The sequence below is a fragment of the Molossus molossus genome, unplaced genomic scaffold, assembly GCF_014108415.1.
Source record: "Molossus molossus isolate mMolMol1 unplaced genomic scaffold, mMolMol1.p scaffold_m16_p_3, whole genome shotgun sequence".
Lineage (NCBI taxonomy): Eukaryota > Metazoa > Chordata > Mammalia > Chiroptera > Molossidae > Molossus > Molossus molossus.
This window is the reverse complement of record NW_023425366.1, coordinates 68591390-68608786: the sequence shown is the minus strand read 5'-3', so window position 1 is coordinate 68608786 and position 17397 is coordinate 68591390. Positions and strand designations below refer to the sequence as shown.

The following is a 17397-nucleotide window of genomic DNA, read 5'->3' as shown; positions in this document are numbered from 1 at the left end:
TATTGTAACGAAACAGAACTGGTCAGCAAAGAAATGAGGTTCTTTTTGCTTGTCTGTTTGTTTGATCCTTGGTCGGTCATCTAAAATCAATAGTCCTACAGAGTCTCTTAAACACAATGCATTGTCAGTGCCTGATGGAACATAAGAAGACACAGTCTTCCTGGTTGGTTAAATAGATGACATCAGGTTTTTATTTTACGTAGCTTTTGTAATTGTATGGCATCGTCTTACCTATGGTGCACGTATAAACCACTCATGGGAACTCAAGCACGCTGCTGTTTAATTCTGGTATACTTAACGACTTCTCAGTTTAATTTGTCTTTGTAATTCCCTCTTCCTCCATCATATTCTCTCCCCTCTACTTTTAAAAAAATCGCCCTGTACTTCCAAGATATAAAAAAATAAGTGTTAATTAAATTTCTCCCCCAAAAGTTCAGCAACTTTAAATTCTAAAGATAAAAATTAAACCAAAAGGAATGATATACTTCTTGCACATTTTGGAGAATCTCCCAAGAGGCTAACATTTTGAAACGGCAAAGGGAGAAAAGTGTTCCAGGCTGAGGATGGTGACCAGACCAGAAGAAAAGAGAAAGCGAACCAGGAGACACACCACTGCCAGAGGAGTTAGGCAGGGCCTGGAGCTTACAAAAAGGAAGTTTCTCTGCTGGAACAAAGCAAGACTCCGAGCTGTCTCGTTCCTGCTGTGTGGCTGTGGCCACCTTCTGAAAGAGAGTCTACACAAAGGAGAAAGGGCCCCGAGTTTCCGACATGTTGTACCCGACATATGAGCTGTGTCAGCAAGATTCCACCAGCGTGGTCAACGCTAGGCAAAGCCTGAGGATGGTTATAAATGACTAGAGAGCTGGCTCTGCAGTCCGTGTCCTGGGGTTCACCACGCCAAGCACACAACTCAAAGGTACCCCAGTTTGCAACCCATTTTGCATGAATGGCAAATTTCATCACACCTTAAGCTTACCCAAAATTATTGGGGAGGGCCTTTTTTGTTTTTCCTCAACAAAACTAGGAAAGCACATTGGCAAGAACAAGTTTTACATGATTAAATTGCAAGCATAGAAAATACTAATTAACTTTAAAATATCATCTGCTCAGGCTAATTTAATTGAAGGTTATATTAAAATATTACAGGACATAAATCCATCTATTTGGAGGCAAAGAATCAATTTGAAAATATGTTAGTCATCTAGAAAGCCTCTTAATGATTTATCCTTAAATGGTAGCCTTTTCCATTTGTCTTTAATTGTTTTTGGCAGGGTACATTTTACCCAGCTAGAATTTTTTCTAAGGTAAGGCATAAAGAAATTAGTTATTTTTTTCTGACAGATTTATAACATACTTTTATGATTCCTTTTTGCAGACAAATGGTTGTCTCCCATGCTGGACTTATATTAGGTAATTGAACTGGGCAGTGAGCTATAATATTTCTACATTCCTGAAGCATAAGCAGTCATTAAACATTAACTTAAAATAAAAGTTAGATACTTTCTACAGGTCTATTGCCTTTAACATTCATTAGAAAGTGAAAAATGGGGATAAGCATCCATGCTTCCAGATTTTGAGACATGTACAATTTCATCTATTTATTTTCTGGCTACTCCAAAGTTTTGACTTCACTGGTGAATGACATCAAAAGAGCTTTCTTTTTTCTATCTCTGAACTCTACACATATTTTGGAAATAAATTAAATAGCACAATGTATACAATTCAAGCATTTTCCGACTTACAGACTATTTTTAGAATGTTTAATAATATGGTTTCCAATCCAGGAATAGTCAGCTTCAAAGATGCAATCTATGCAAGCATAAAAACATGCCTTTTCATTTCTTCCTTCACCTGCTCTTACCACAAATAATAGCAAACTCTAGTGCTTACTATACTGAAGCACTCTATTCCGAGCATTTTCCATTTTGAGCCTTTCAGCAACGCTGTGATGTAAGTACTGCACTTTACAGACAGTCCTGGGCCAATGAGGCCGGTGTCTGACAGTGGTAGAAACAGGAATCAAACCCAGGCTTTCTGGCTCCAGAGTCCGTAATTTTAACTACTAGGTAAACTGCCTGCCTGTTGATAAAAGGTGGACAGATAAGATGCAGTATGAATCTTACTGTGTTGGGACCAGTGCCTGTATTGAAGGACTCTTCTGTGACATACTCCATAATCCATGGGGCGTTTACAGCCTCTGCATCTCAGAATTCCCATAGGAAGACACAGATCATGCGTCCCTACCGGCATCTTCAGTGTGTCCAATCTTTACAAATGACAAGCTCTGCGTTTTTAGGATTAAAGCCCTCTCAGTGTCCAGTCACTGATTTCCTTCTCTGAAGGGACTTTGTGATCTCCCCAAGCTGCTGAAGATTGCTTCACCTTCTACCCACTTAAAGATTTTTTTGCCCAAGTTCCTCCCCAACAAAGAAACATTCTGTTTGGATAACCCAGATGCCAAAGAGCAACCACACATTCTCTCCAAGTGTCTGGGACCTTTCTCTTCACGGATGGAACCACCAGAGGCAGGATGACACCTTAGCAAAGACAAAAAAAAAAAATCTGTGCTCCAGCTTTTCTCCCTCTTGGGCAAAGCTGGGACACCAGGGCAAGGGGTTGATTTTCAATTATTAAAAGAAGCTAAGTTCCCTTACCCTGTCTTTTGTTAAACCATACCCCCTTCCTAATGGCACCCTTTCCTATCATTCCCTTATACAATTTCTCAGCTGAAGCATTATTTTTTTCTTACTCTTTTCGTCAAATACTACCCTCACTCCTTCGGCAGTGTCTTCTCCAGTCCGGTCGACACCGCCTGTCTCCCAGGTAGCTCAGCGTGGGCCCTCCTCTTATGCAGATTTTTCCTGATCTTTTCTGCCCACATTCACATACTTCTCTCCTTCTATTGATTTAATGATTGTGCCATCAATTTTTAAGTTTTAAATGTCACTTTAAAATCACCTCTGTTCTACATTGTGGCACTCTGATATTTTGTTCACTAATTATATTATGAATATATTATGTTTGCAATCAAATTGTAAATCTTTATGGGCAGAGGTCTGTTTCAAACTTCTTCTTTACTCCATACTGTCAAGGTCAGTGTCACCAGATAGCCTCTGCCAGTGCCACGTTGCTAGAATTATGGTGTCCTGTCCCACTGGTACCACAAATCCTTCCCAACAGAGTGCCCCAGGCAGCCAACATAAATGGTTTAGAGAGGGCACTCTAAGGCAGAAGGACACATCATCCCCCACTTAGGGTTCTCCTAAGCCCTCCTTGTTGTGAGGTTAAAGCCCCAGCTATCAAGCGACTAGCCATCACTTGCCTACTCTGACCAGGCTTCATCTTTCTGCACTTGCTCCGCCATCTCCCACTGAGGAATGGCTGCCACACCGCACACATGTCGTGTGGGCACCACAGTGGTTTCTACATGAAACCTGCCATCCAGAAGGAAGACCTCTCCATGAATCATAGTGACCTCTCTTACATTCTATATGTACATTCAGTTGCACTCTAACTGTTCAGATATATAGAGTTTTCTTAGATTCCAAATTAATTTAACAACTGCTTCTAGGTGAATAGCCCTGTGCTGGATACCAAGGAGGTGACAGAGAAGAATGAACCAGAGTCCTTGGTCTCTACAGTATCAGTCTGCTATGAGTTAAATAACAGAAAACTGTACTCTATGAGTTATCATAAGGTTTCCATTCCTCTGGCCAGCAGAAAGTCTAGCCAAGTCTGACTTGACAAATTTAGCCTTTGCTGGAGCTGATTGAGATTTCTGCTAAAGTGAGTCACAGGTTGGATGGTCAAGGTGTTAACATTGTTGGATATCTTCACTGGTCGACTATCTCCTGTGAATACCTTAATTCTGAACTTTATAATCAAAAAGAAAGCTTGAGGAAGGGGAAAATGAAAACATCATTTATGAGAGACTTGCTTGGGGATCTAATTACCACTTTGAAAACTCTGTCATGATCAAATTTCAAAACACAGTGAAAAAAATAGCCACATTAATGTCTACAAACTACACCGCAAATTGTCCTGGTGTTGGTACACAAAATATTTTAAACCGTTGAAGATATTTACCTTAGTCAGGCTGATGTAACAAAATGCCATAGACTGGGTGGCTTCAACAACATACATTTATTTCTCACAGTACTTGAGGCTAGGAACTTCGTTTCTGACAGCTCCGATTCTTAGTGGGAGCCCTCTTCCCGGCTACCGATGGCTGCCTGCTTGCTGGGTCCTCACGGCTGGGAGAGGACGCTCTGTGCCTTGTTCTGTTCTTAGAAGGGCACTAATAAACGTCACAAAAGGGAACTGGATTTTGTGTCATTAATCCTAGGATAAAGACCTTTTTTTTAAGTGTTCATTGAGACAAAGTAGAAACTTTCCTTTTTTTTTTTTTAATCTTCACCCGAGGACATTTTTTCATTTTTTGTTCAGATAGAGTGGGAGGGAGAGAGAAACATCGACGTGAAAGGGACACATCAAGTGGCCACCACCCTCACAACCAACCAGGGCCGGGGACAAACTAGAACCGAGGTACACGCCCTTAGCGGGAACCAAAACCAGGTCTCTCTGGACCGCAGGCCGATGCTCTAACCGCTGAGCCAAACCGGCCAGGGCCAAAGTAGAAACTTTTCAAAAAGAACCTTACTAAACATTGGGAGAAATAATGCATGACCAAAAAAGATGTGTTCCAGATTATAGCTTTCTGACCCTGAGGTGGAGGGCACCATCAGGAGGACTTGACCTTGACTTTTGCTCATGCCCCTCTGCCCATAAAGCCTGTGTCAAGCCCCTCCTCAATCTTTTTTTCATTTTCTCTTGTTTCTCTTATGGGCTCTCCTTTAGCCATCTTTCCTTAAAAGAAGGGACTATCGTGGGATGCTTAGTCATAGCCCCCTCTGAGGCACACAATCAGTGGGTATATTTATACCATTTAAACCATAGCAAAGTGTTGGCTGAAGACTGGTCCTCAGGACACCTGTTCACATGCACACAGACTTCTCATTTGGTGTGACAGTTCCAAGCTGGAAGCATGTCATATCACTTTTATTTAAAAAAATATATATATATGTGTATGTGTATATATATGTATGTGTGTATATATATGTATGTGTGTATATATATGTATGTGTGTATATATATGTATGTGTGTATATATATGTATGTGTGTATATATATGTATGTGTGTATATATATGTATGTGTGGATATATATGAGATATATATATATATATATATATATATATATATATATATGCCTTTGCTTTTTTTGACTTTGCAAGGAACAAATGTCAGAAAAATAGCCCCTGGGAAAAGGTAAGTGGAGTAATTCTTATGAAGAGCCTCCTACACCTCCCCTACCAACAACCTCACAACTACTGCATATTTTCCATATCTCTGATGACATTCAAATACTCAACTAACATTTCTTATGCTCCTAGTATGTTCCAGACATTGTGGGGAAAAACATATAATTCTTTCTACGAAGAGCCTGTCTCCAGTAGAGGTAGACATACATGAAAACAACTTAAATTCCATCATAATCAGGGAGTGTCTCAGGATAAGTAAAGAGCACAGACTATACACTCAGACAAAACCAGCTTTAAAATCCCAGATCTAAAATTGCGTAGCTGTGTGATTGTACCCTGAGAATCTTTTATTTCTTTTCTATGAGTTGTGGATTATAAAAACCTATTTCGGGGGGTGGGGTGGAAGAATTAAGTGAGAAGATGCATGGTGCCTGCACAGAATGGTACATGATAAGAGATGAGACTGGTGGCTTCCTCCTACAGCAGGGCTTCTCAGACTTGAATGTACATCAGATGGTCTGCGAATCTTGTTAAGAAAGAAGATTCTGGTTCAGTAGTCCTGGGTGTGGCCAGAGATCATTTCTAACAAGTCTCCAAGTGATATTCATGCGGTTTCTCAGAGAACTGCAGTTTCTGTTGCAAGGATTTATAGTTCTTTGGTTCTGGTTTTATTTCTAAGGAGCTGATGCTGGAGGTGGATCTAAAAAATGAGTAGGTGCCATCAAGGAAGACAACTCACAGTGAGAAGAAGGGCATTCCAGGAGGAGGATGGAAATACGGGTCTTGCCAGGAACATAAAAAGCATGGGAGTGTGAGGGGCCTGGAAGGTGACTTGGAGAGAGAAGTTTAGAATAAGAAAGAGTATCAAGACATGGGGTGTTTCCTGCCTTGCCAAGGAGTTATTTATCCTATTTACTGTAGGCAATGAGGGACTCACAGAAAGGTTTAAGAAGCTGTGAGTGATTTGATCAACTATAAGATTCAGAAAGAGCCCTGGCCAGTTTGGCTCAGCGGTTAGAGCGTCGGCCTGCGGTCCCGAGAGACCCGGGTTCGGTTCCCGCTAAGGGCACGTACTTCGGTTGCAGTTTGTCCCCGGCCCTGGTTGGTCGTGCGGGTGGCAGCCACTCGATGTGTCCCTTCACGTCGATGTTTCTCTCTCTTTCTTCCTTCCTCTCTCTCCCTCCCACTCTGTCTGTGCAAAAAATGGAAAAGTGTCCTCAGGTGAGGATTAAAAAAAAAAAAGATTCAGAAAGATTACTCTGGGGACAATTGGAGGATGAGTTGGATGGGAGGATGGTTGGAGTCAGAGGGTATTGTGGTATACGTGGTGAGAGATGAGCCAATGCAGCAATGGCAGTATGAACTGAAAAGAAGTGGTGACTATGTAAGACATCAGGATGTGGAATTGACAAATCTTGGGCATTTATTAGATATAGACAGAGGAAAATAAGTTTAAGGTTATTGATTTAAGTGACATCACTTTCAAGTAATTTTGGGGAAAGAGAAGGATATATAGAAAAGAAAATGAGCTGAGTTTGGAAATATTTTGAATTTGTGTGACATCTAAATCAAAGTATTTATTAACAGATTTGGAGTTACAAGACAATGTTTGAGAACTGTCGGTGTATATTATAGTAGATGAAGTCACAGAGATAGATCTGTCATCGGAGGAGAACAGCAGAGAGAAGCAAGAAAAAACAAGGGCAGCCCTGGCCGGTTTGGCTCAGCGGTTAGAGCCTCGGCCTGAGGTACATAGAGACCCGGGTTTGGTTCCCGCTAAGGGCACGTACCTTGGTTGCAGTTTGTCCCCGGCCCTGGTTGGTCGTGCAGGTGGCAGCCACTCGATGTGTCCCTTTCACGTTGATGTTTCTCTCTCTCTCTCTCTCTCTCTCTCTCTCTCTCTCTCTCTCTCTCTCTCTCCCTCTCTCCCTCCCACTCTATCTGAACAAAAAATGGAAAAATGTCCTCGGGTGAGGATAAAAAAAAGAAAAGAAAAAACAAGGGCAAGATTCTCATGCAAATCAACATGAGAGTGGGCAGGATAGAAAGCCAAAGAGAAACAGAAGAAATGATTCGATAGCGAGAAGCCAATCTGGAAGAATACTGTTAGAAAAGTCTAGGGATATGAGTTTCTAGAGAAAATTGACCAGGTGTTAAATGTAGTTAGAAGTCAAGTAAATAAGGACTGAAAATTAGGAATTGGTGATATTTGCCACAGTAGTTTTAGTGGAATAACGTAGAGAAAAGCCAGATTGTAGTACGTTGAAAGTGAATGAAAGATAAGGAAACAAAGATTATAATGCAGAATATTCTTTTAGCAGCTTGGCTAGCATGGGGAACTTTTAATAACTAGTAGCCAGAAATAGTCCCAATATTGATTGTTGAATTTAGTTGATTGATTGATTCGTTCATCATCTTGAGCATACTTATCGTGGCTGAGAAGAAGTGTGTAAAGAGGAAACATCTAAACAATAGGCCAAGAGAATGACTAATATAACAATGCCCAGGAGAAGCAACACAAATTTATTTGAGACTGAAGGAATGAATTAAAGTGGAACTGGATTCTTGTAAAGATGAGTCACTCCAGATGTAGGGTTGGATATCACATGCTTGGTAGCCTAAGTTTGCTCTGTAACATGAAGGTAAGATCATTGCTGAGCATTGAAGGTGCAACTGTAGCTAGAGATTAAACAGTGTGGGGAGGCCTAGTCTCAAACTTGGGTGGTTTTCTTTAACAGTACTTGACCTTCTGCTCACATTTTCTTTGATATTATCCATGAACTTGTTGTTGCTACTTCAAAAAAATAGAGGAGCATGTTTTTCATAAATAGAGTATCCTCTGATATACCGACCTTTGGAATTCCAAATAGCAAGCTGGACTTCTTCCCTCTGCACTCCATTCATCTGGTTTTGCAGTCATCCAGAGGAGATAGAAATAGGAAGATGGATTGTGTGTTTGCATCGACATATGTTGCACTCTTTAGAGGTGATGACATACATAGGACCATCAAAGAAGTCTTCCAAGGTTGCAGAATAAAATATATGAAATCTGCTACTTTATTCATGCAGAAATTTTACTGAGTACTTACCTTCAAACTCTTTAATCCACATAGCTTTATGTGCCAAAATTCTTGTGTTCATTTTACCTAAATAATCATGAATCTTCAACTTCCTACACTAGTTCTCAGCTGAACATCATTCAACAATGAATTTACTTAAAATAGTGGCTAATAGGCTTTGTTGACTATCAGAGCAAGAGGCCACTGGCTTTGGTTTTAGGCTTCCATCTTCAAGACATCTCCACTGAATTCTGAAGGACAAATACAAGTAGAAACACAAATCAAACAGCTCAAAATGTTTGTTTTCTTGGAGATAGGAGGGAAGGGAGAATGGGGAGCAGAAATACAGTTCAGACAATAGAAGTTTTAATTCTATTTCAAGTTACATTAATGGTAGGAAATATTATTTCAAATATTATTGAATGATTGAAAAAGCTCTGGTAATGACCAATCTCACTTTGACCATGTTAACATGTATTTTATTGGTTAATTCAATGATCCCCTCTGATAGTCTAACATTTTGCCAGTTTCTTTACAAACCACTTCTTAAAAGCTAGACACTGCATTGTAGCCAATAAAACTGGGAAGAAAAAGCAAAAGAAAAGAAACTAAACACTCCAGTTTTTAAATATACACAGGATTTCAATTCCTTAGGCGTCTCAATAATTTGCCTGAACTACACACTGTGAAGTTGATCGGTGACCTAGGGATGAGGTAAAGAAGCCAGTACACAGAAGAAGCCAGTGAATAGTTTAAAAGATGGGTTTTGCAATGGTTTTGCCTCCAGGTCAAACTCTGTGACTCTCCTTGATCCCCTGAAAAATACCAACGCCCAGCATTTTGAAGCACAGCCAGGAATGTATTCCAGGGGGTGTCAAAGGGCATAGACACTCTGTTACACAAAGAATGCTTGAAAGAACAAAATGTATTTAATCTAGAACTTCAGGATATCTGAAAGTTGTTTGTATTAGTATATTTTCACGTGCAAGTAAGAGACACCAGTTCAAATGATTTCAGGAAAAAGCTAATGTGTTGGTGCATGAGCTCAAACTCTGCCATCAGAACTTAGTCTTTCCCTCTCCATCTCTTGGTTATACTCTTCTCCATGCTGGTTTCTTGTCAACATGTTTCCCCTTTGCTTGGACAGCACTGCACTTAGCTGCAATCCCCCCAGCAACCATAGTGGGGGGAAAAAAGAGAATCTAGTGTCCAACATTTCCAACAAAATTGCTTGACTTGTTGGCTCTAGATGACTTGTCTTTGGTCAAATTCCCACCCTCAGCTCTGGAGAAGATATGGTTGAAGGAAAGGTAGGTTCTTTAAGGAAAACCTTTGTGCTATTCCCACAAAGAGGGGAAGGAAGCAAATGGCAGGCAGGTAAAAACAACAGATGCCCTACACTGCCTTCCACTTATGTAGTGGGCTCTCATATGAATGAGGGGATAAGCTTCCACAAGGTCCCAGAAATGAGAAGTAGACCACTTGCGTGAGCCTTACAGGAAAGCAGATTTCGGCTCACTCCCAAAAGGATCTTTCACAGTCAGAACCATAAGCAGTTGAAATAGGCTGCCTCAAGGTGTGCCAAGTACCAGGTCCTTCTGCACGTTCAGGCACAGACCAGATGGGCATCTGCTGGTAGTGTTGAGCAGAGAATTCCTGCATTAGGCAGAGCTTTGCTTGAATGACCTGTACGTTCTACAATTCTATTATCCTTGTTAATTTCCACAATTCAATTTGCAGTACAGGATAAACAAACCAACCTAATTTGATCTGGAAATTCTGCAGGCTATCACAGGTCATTTAATCTAAAACACATGGCTATAGCCATTACTATGTTTCTGAAGTCATCTAACAGACGTGGTCCTTAACAACGTCTCCATGTTATTAGTTTCACTTATGGCTTTTTCCAGCCTCCTGCTTATTACACAATTGCTTTTCATTCTTAAGATTGGGGTGGAGAGAGGCATGAAAGATTTTTCTTCTTTCTGCCTTTTTCTTCTTAAGCCTTATAATAGGCGAGTCCCAATTAAAATTGCATTGCTTCCATCTTTACCTTTGAATTTGGCTTTCACTTTGTAGGTTTAAGAATCTATGAGAAATGGGACCAGGAGCCATGGACAGTTATAGGTCTGGACAAAGCTTATTGAGGCAAATTTTTCAAAGAAGAAAGAATGAGCTTTTAAAATTTGATACTAAAAATTAATTTATAAGGTAAATTTAAGACACTGCAATGTTGTTAGGATTAAAGTAGCAAACCACTTGACCCATACGCATGAAGAAATAAACACATTTGTGTTAAATAGTAATTGCTTCTTTCACAACTGAAAGCACTCTGCAAATAAAATTTTGTTTTGCCAGGGTGTGTCCATTCTTAATACCTGATTGTGTTTCTTGTCTTTTTCAGTGAATGTCGTGTCAATGTTGCAGGAATTTTGGGAGAGCAAGCAGCAGCAGAGGGCTACATTCCCAAGTGAGGGTGTTGTGGTGTATGAGTCTCTGCCATCTCCTGGACCTCCCTTTGTGAGTTATGTGACCCTTCCAGGGGGAAGCTGTTTTGGCAACTTTCAGGTAAGAAACAACCATGAATTAATTGGTCAGTGAAAGTTAGCAGTTAAAATAGAGTAAGCCCTTTTATAAAATAGTAACATTATACGTTTTCTTCGTTGCACTAAAAAGTTGTGTCATAGTCCATTACATATACAAAAAAATTGGTCAGATGTTTCCATTTTTTAAAATGAAAGTATCTTATATTAAGGTGTCTACTGATAATTCTTTATGGAAAGTGAATTATATAGCATTTTATTTGCTTGATAGTTGCTGCCTTTCCCCTCAAAATATTTTGGAATATACCTTAAAAAAAAACAAAGGAATTTGGGCAAAGTACTTCCATCATGACCCTTCCACCAGTAGAAAGTCTCCACTTTCATGAATTTTGTAATCAAGTATTAATCAATCCAATACATGCAAAAGCATGAACCAAGTGCAAAGGTTAAGATTTACAAGGATGAGCTCAGGCACTTGTGCTAAGCCCAAGTGGTACCTCTAAACCTCTAATTAATTTAGAGGAAATTAATCTAACTCCTTGATCTTCTTGACTTTGAGATGAGGAATAGTACCCATGGGCTGGTCAGGCATCATGAGATATACATGCAATGTGTTTATTTGATGCCTAGAAGGTATTCCAACAATTGTTTTGATAATTATTATAAAAACTTCCAGTCGCTTAAATATTATGTTTATGATGGGTGTAAACGATGATTCATTTCTAGTTGTGCACCCACTCACACAAAAACATTGGTCTACATTAATCATCAGCATCTGGTCATCCAGTGTGTGTAATAAATACTGAGTAGGAATTATCAAGCATCAGGCCCTGTAATGTGGATATGGTTCATACCTTGAGGAAACCAATGTACAAAAATATTATAGTAATTACATAGAATTATATTGAAGGGTCAATGAAAGCTAAAGTAAGGAACTTCTCAGTTTACTGGTCACCTTTATAAGTGCCTTTTTAGTACAGTAAACCATCTCTCAATTTGCAATAACTGACAAAAATGCCTTATTTATATTTTTTGGACAGTGTGAAACTCATAAGCATTCAAGTTTCCCTCTTACCTTTGACAACTAGAAAGCCCAGAGTCAAATTTTCAGTGTAACTCTTCGTAGTGTAAGTCTACAGAACGTAATGTCATGTAATACTTAATATTATTGATATTTCTACCTTTAGTCTCCCTTTGAACTTAGTACGTCTCACTTATTTATTATATCCTATTACCATGTATCTTTTTATGTTATTTCACATATTTTGTGGAGTGAAGAGAGGATATAATTTAATAAATAGACGCAAACACCTGTCTGTCTGGGGAAAGTCAAAGAAGGATTCACGGGGAATGCAACCACAAGCTGAGAGGTGCAGTTGAGGGTGTCTGCCAGGTGGAATGGAGAGATGGTAGTCTCAGCATAAAGAACAGTGTGTGCAAAGGCACGGCGCGGGAGGAAACCACACGTACTTTCAGAATTTGGGAAGTCTACCTGTGTCTGTAGCAGGGCAGTGGTAGGAAGTGATGGTCAAGCATCCACATCAGACCATAAGGGAACTTCGTGCTTTGCAAAGGACAACATGTTTTATTCTATATAAAATCAATACTCCTAAGGGATTCTGAACAAGAGGGTGATCTATTGAAATGTGTTTCAGAAAGATTGCTCTGGCAGTAGCATGGAGTAATTTTAAGGCTAATTAAAAACTGCTTTCAAAACTTCTGACCTGGCCAGTCAGTGAGGTCCTGCCTTCTCCTGCCATGAGCAATGGTCACCAGTGGATTTTGACCTCTGACCAATGAAAGTGGATTGCCCGATGAGGATGATTTGAAAGTGGGTCTAGAAGCCTCAGAACAGAGTTTGATGGAACCCCAGATACTTAAACAAGAATGGTGAGCAGGGAAGGGAGAAGGAAGACAGCCACTGAGGAAGGGGGTTGCCTAGTCCACATGATCCTGCAGTACCATCATCACATAGTCTAAGGGGAAGTTGCCCACCCAGACAGAGCTCCCATTGGACTTCCTGTTTCAGGGGAGGCCTCCTCAGGAAACAGACCTACTCAGCCACAAAGCAAGGTCTTGACAGCTACCTAAACACATCTATTTCTTTGTCCATGAATGTCAATGGACTAAAGATCACCAGACATTTAAAGAAAGCCAAAAGTGAAAGAGAAAAGTGCAACCCAAGCAAACAAAAGGATAGAAATAATCCAAGTAGCAAAGGACATAAGAGAGTATCACAATGAGTATCCTCAATAAATTGTGGGAGGATATTTATCCCTAAAATATCTATGATGAAAGGAGTAAGCAGGGAACCGGAAATTTAAAATATGATTTTCAAATTATAACAATAAATAAATAAAAGAGGAGTAAATAGATGAATGAACATAGTTCACAGCCAAATTAGTAAAGGATAACTAAAAAAATAGCAAAATAAGTCTTCTGGAACTTAGAGCACAGGACAAATATGAAAAAAGAGAGTACAGGAGACATGAAAACAAATTTCGGAGGTGAACATTAATTTAACAGCAGTTCTGGAAAGAGACAAAGGGCATAGATAGGTGGAAATAAATAATGGAAGCAATTTTCCTTGAGTTAAATTAAAGCACAGAGTTTTATATTGAAGTAGCTCACTATATTCCAAGAAGAACCATGACAGAAGAATCACTTAGCTCTGTGACTGTGCAGGACTTAGAGACAGCATTCTACTTAAAAGATGGATCAAGGGACTTCAACTAATACAGCATCCGTACATTGATGTCACTGTGTGTGTGTGTGTGTGTGTGTGTGTGTGTGTGTGTGTGTGTTTAACACAGATTGAATATATATGTAGGGTAGCTTTGGTGGAGTTGATGAAATAGGGCAAAAATTGACAAACCAGGTCAACGAAACCAAAAACTATTTATTTGAAAAGCTAAATAAGAAACACAAATCTGCCCTGGCCGGTTTGGCTCAGCGGTTAGAGCGTCGGCCTGTGGTCCTGAGAGACTCAGGTTCGGTTCCCGCTAAGGGCGCGTACCTCGGTTGCAGTTTGTCCCCGGCCCTGGTCGGTTGTGCGGGTGGCAGCCACTCGATGTGTCTCTTTCACATCGATGTTTCTCTCTCTTTCTCTCTTCCTCTCTCTCCCTCCCACTCTACCTGAACAAAAAATGGAAAAAATGTCCTCCGGTGAAGATTAAAAAATAATAATAAGAAGAAGAAACACAAATCTTCGGCATTTCTAAATAAGAAAAAAACCAACACATATACTACTCTAAGCATGAGAAAGGAGGTGCAATTATAGAAATGTAATATAAGAATACTACATAAATGATTATATTTTAAAACGTGAAAACTTGATACTGACTACTTTCTGGGAACTCTCTGTATTATCTTTGAAATTCTTCTGTTAGCAGAAATTTATTTCAAAATAAAAATATTTTTGTTCAAGAAATGACCTCAGTGGCTCTCTGTTACCTTACTATAGTCTAAATTTCTTATTCTGTCAATGAAGACTCTACAATTGGCCCTAATATTTCCTTCCAGCTTGAGCTCCCTGAATTCCTCTTCTGACACTCAGAGATTCACGCTGGCCGTTCCTCATCCTTGCCTTGACCTCTGCTAACCACTGACACACTCACACTGTGACCTGCTCACGAAGTGCTGTTGAAACCTTCTCCTCATGTCTAATCCCTGCCCGTCCCCAGGACTCCACTCAAAGGTCATATTATCATGAATTTTTCCTGAAACCCCTGCTAGATTCTTCTACTTCTTCTGATTTCCCAAAGCAGTTATCTGTTTCTCTTCTAATAGTGTATGTTTGTTTTCTTACCTTATGCTACAGCTACTTAAGTGAATGTTCTGTCTCTATAATAAATTGTAAGAGCCTCAGGGACAGGGTTTGTATTCTTATATCCCTACGGCTCTAAGCACTGTGCTTTGTACATAGTAAGTTTCGTCTAATATGTTTGGTTGAATGAATAGCTAAATGAATAAATAACAAATCCCAAGAATCAATGAAGTTTATATTTGTCTATTTTTGTATATAATCACTATTGATTGATATACAAAATATTATATACTATTATATACAGTGTAATATATGAACTAAGATATTTCACCTAATCCTTCAAGACAGTGGTCTGGGAAGGAAAAGTCAGTAACATTAAAATCAGCTCGTAGCTGTGGTTAAAGTTTTGAAACTGAATTAGTTCAGAAGTACTGATTTAAAAAACCTTCTAGCCCTGGCCAGGTGGCTTAGTTGGTTGGAGTATTGTCCTGTACACCATAAAGGTTGCAGGTTCAGTTCCCGGTCATGGCACATACCTAGGCTGTGGGTTTGATCCCTATTTGGGTTATGTAAGAGAGGCAACAGATGGATGTCTTTTTCTCTCTCTCCCACCCCCTTTACTCCCCCTTTCCTCTCTCTAAAAATCAATAAAAACATCCCTCTGGTAAAGATTAAAAAAAAGAAAACCTAATTCTCTCTGCATTTAATTTATACATTAGTAACTTTCCCTCCACTGTATACCCATGACCATGAATAACCAAGATTTGGCTATACCCACACCCAGGAATGCATTACATATTTGTTCATATGTAATAAGTACACTTATAATCTATCTAGAATATAATGCATTTGACAGATTCGTGAATGGATCTAGAGTATGTAAGTCCAAGAAATTCTAATGCTCTTGTTTTTGTTTTTGCTACCTTGAGAATTATGAATTTCTTGATTATCTCATAAATTTCTACTCAAAATGATAGGATTTCCCTTAGGAAGTACATTCAACATCCTCTTGGTGGTCTTTAAAAAACAGAAAACAAAATTTTTTAAAAAGGAAATTTTCAGCAGGGAGGAATTTTGGTGATCTCTCTGATCATTTGAGGGTCTCCTTTTCCTTATGTTTAAATCATCATATTTTAAGGTTCTCAGGAGCATTGTTAACATCCTTGCTTTAAAAGATCCAGAATTTCCTGAATCAAATATGTTTTGAAAATGTGTTTGGGTGATTTACTGCCAAGTCTGGCCCCTTAGCCTATTTGGCCCTTCAAAATATGATTTGAGAAGCAAAACCAGGAAGGAGAAAAAGAAAGAAAGAAAATTTCCCCTAAAGCAATGTCCTTGCACTTTTCTCTCTCAGTTCAGAAACCATCTTGAATGCTGTTTTCACCATATAACTTTTCATTATGTTTTTGCCAGCAGTTGGCCTGTGAGAGCCTGCATGCTCATTCCTGCAATGCCTTTCACGTAATCAAATGTCACCCCCGTGCATTGCAAATCATTTCACGATGGATTATTAATGCCGAGACCGTGTGCTGAGACATGGAGAAGCCATTATGCCAGCGGTAGCCCTCTTACTGAGCCGGGGACGTCACCTCCAATGGTGCCAAGTAATTGAAAATGCTTGAAGTGTAGTGTGGGACTGGATTGCAGGATTAATCCCTCTAGTTTCATGAAAGCTGTAAGAGATTATGCTCATTCGTTCTTTAGAAAAGTGGTATTCAGACTGCATTTTGGTTTCTGGTTAATCAAAGGAAAGCAGTCAAAAGGCTCCGATGGACACAAACCACTGGTTTTATGCAAAGAAACCTCCTAGTAAATGGGAAGTAAATGGGAAGCTGTGTCCAAGAAGACTAATTAAAGAACTTTCAGTTAGTCTTGAAATCACAGCCCCCCAAAAAACAGAGAGCTGGAGGGAAAGAAAACAGCTTTCATCCTGCCTTTAACCAATTCCCTCATGAATTACTCTAGCATAGGAAAAGAAAAGTGACAATATGATTCATTGTTGAATTTCTAAACAATAAATAAAATTATGAATATTATTTTTCTTCTAGAAAGTTATATTGAAACCCATTAGTACTAATTGTGTCTTTTATAAAAAGAAACCATCTTCTGTAATTGCAGGCATTAAGTAGGAATCCATGCATTTTGGATGTATTTTCTTTATGCCATTTTTGTGCAGGCGGTAATCCTTCCCTAGCTGCGTATCATACCCTGAGAACTGGCAGCAATCTCCATTTTTTACAATAAGAGCAACACAAGGGCCCTCAGATCAACCTCTGGCTCCCCTCTTGATAAACTCGGGAGAGCTGCTCATTGTTTCAGCAGCTGTTTTTGTTTCCAAATCCAAAAGGGGAACTTAATAGAGTGCTTTATCTTATTTTACATTTTGATTAAAAGGTTTAAAATTCAGGTTTTATTTTCAAGCCAGTGACATGGTCTTCCATATAGTCTGCTAGAGTGATTTGGATTAATGAATTTTATTCTTATTTGGAATAAAATGCAGAAATTCCTTTGGGAATAGTAGTAGACCATGAGATTATTTATGTGCATGAGTGATGGTTGAACAAAAAATGTATTCCCTGGCTAAAAAAAAATTGATGTGAGGTGCAACTTATTTGAAGGACACTAATTCGTTGGGTATCATATCTTTTTCATAAGCATTTTGTTGTTGTTAAAATTGCTTCACAATAATAAATACTGGTGTTGAACACT

General features: G+C 39.3%; 1 protein-coding gene across 1 annotated transcript in view; it reads left to right on the top strand.

The window, feature by feature from the left end:
- LIX1 (limb and CNS expressed 1) overlaps window positions 1-17397 on the top strand; it is a 48708-nt gene that overhangs the window by 7961 nt on the left and 23350 nt on the right. The window contains exon 2 of the mRNA XM_036279789.1: window positions 10784-10947. Within this exon, the coding sequence (XP_036135682.1) occupies window positions 10784-10947 (164 nt within the window). The remainder of the gene's footprint in view (window positions 1-10783; window positions 10948-17397) is intronic.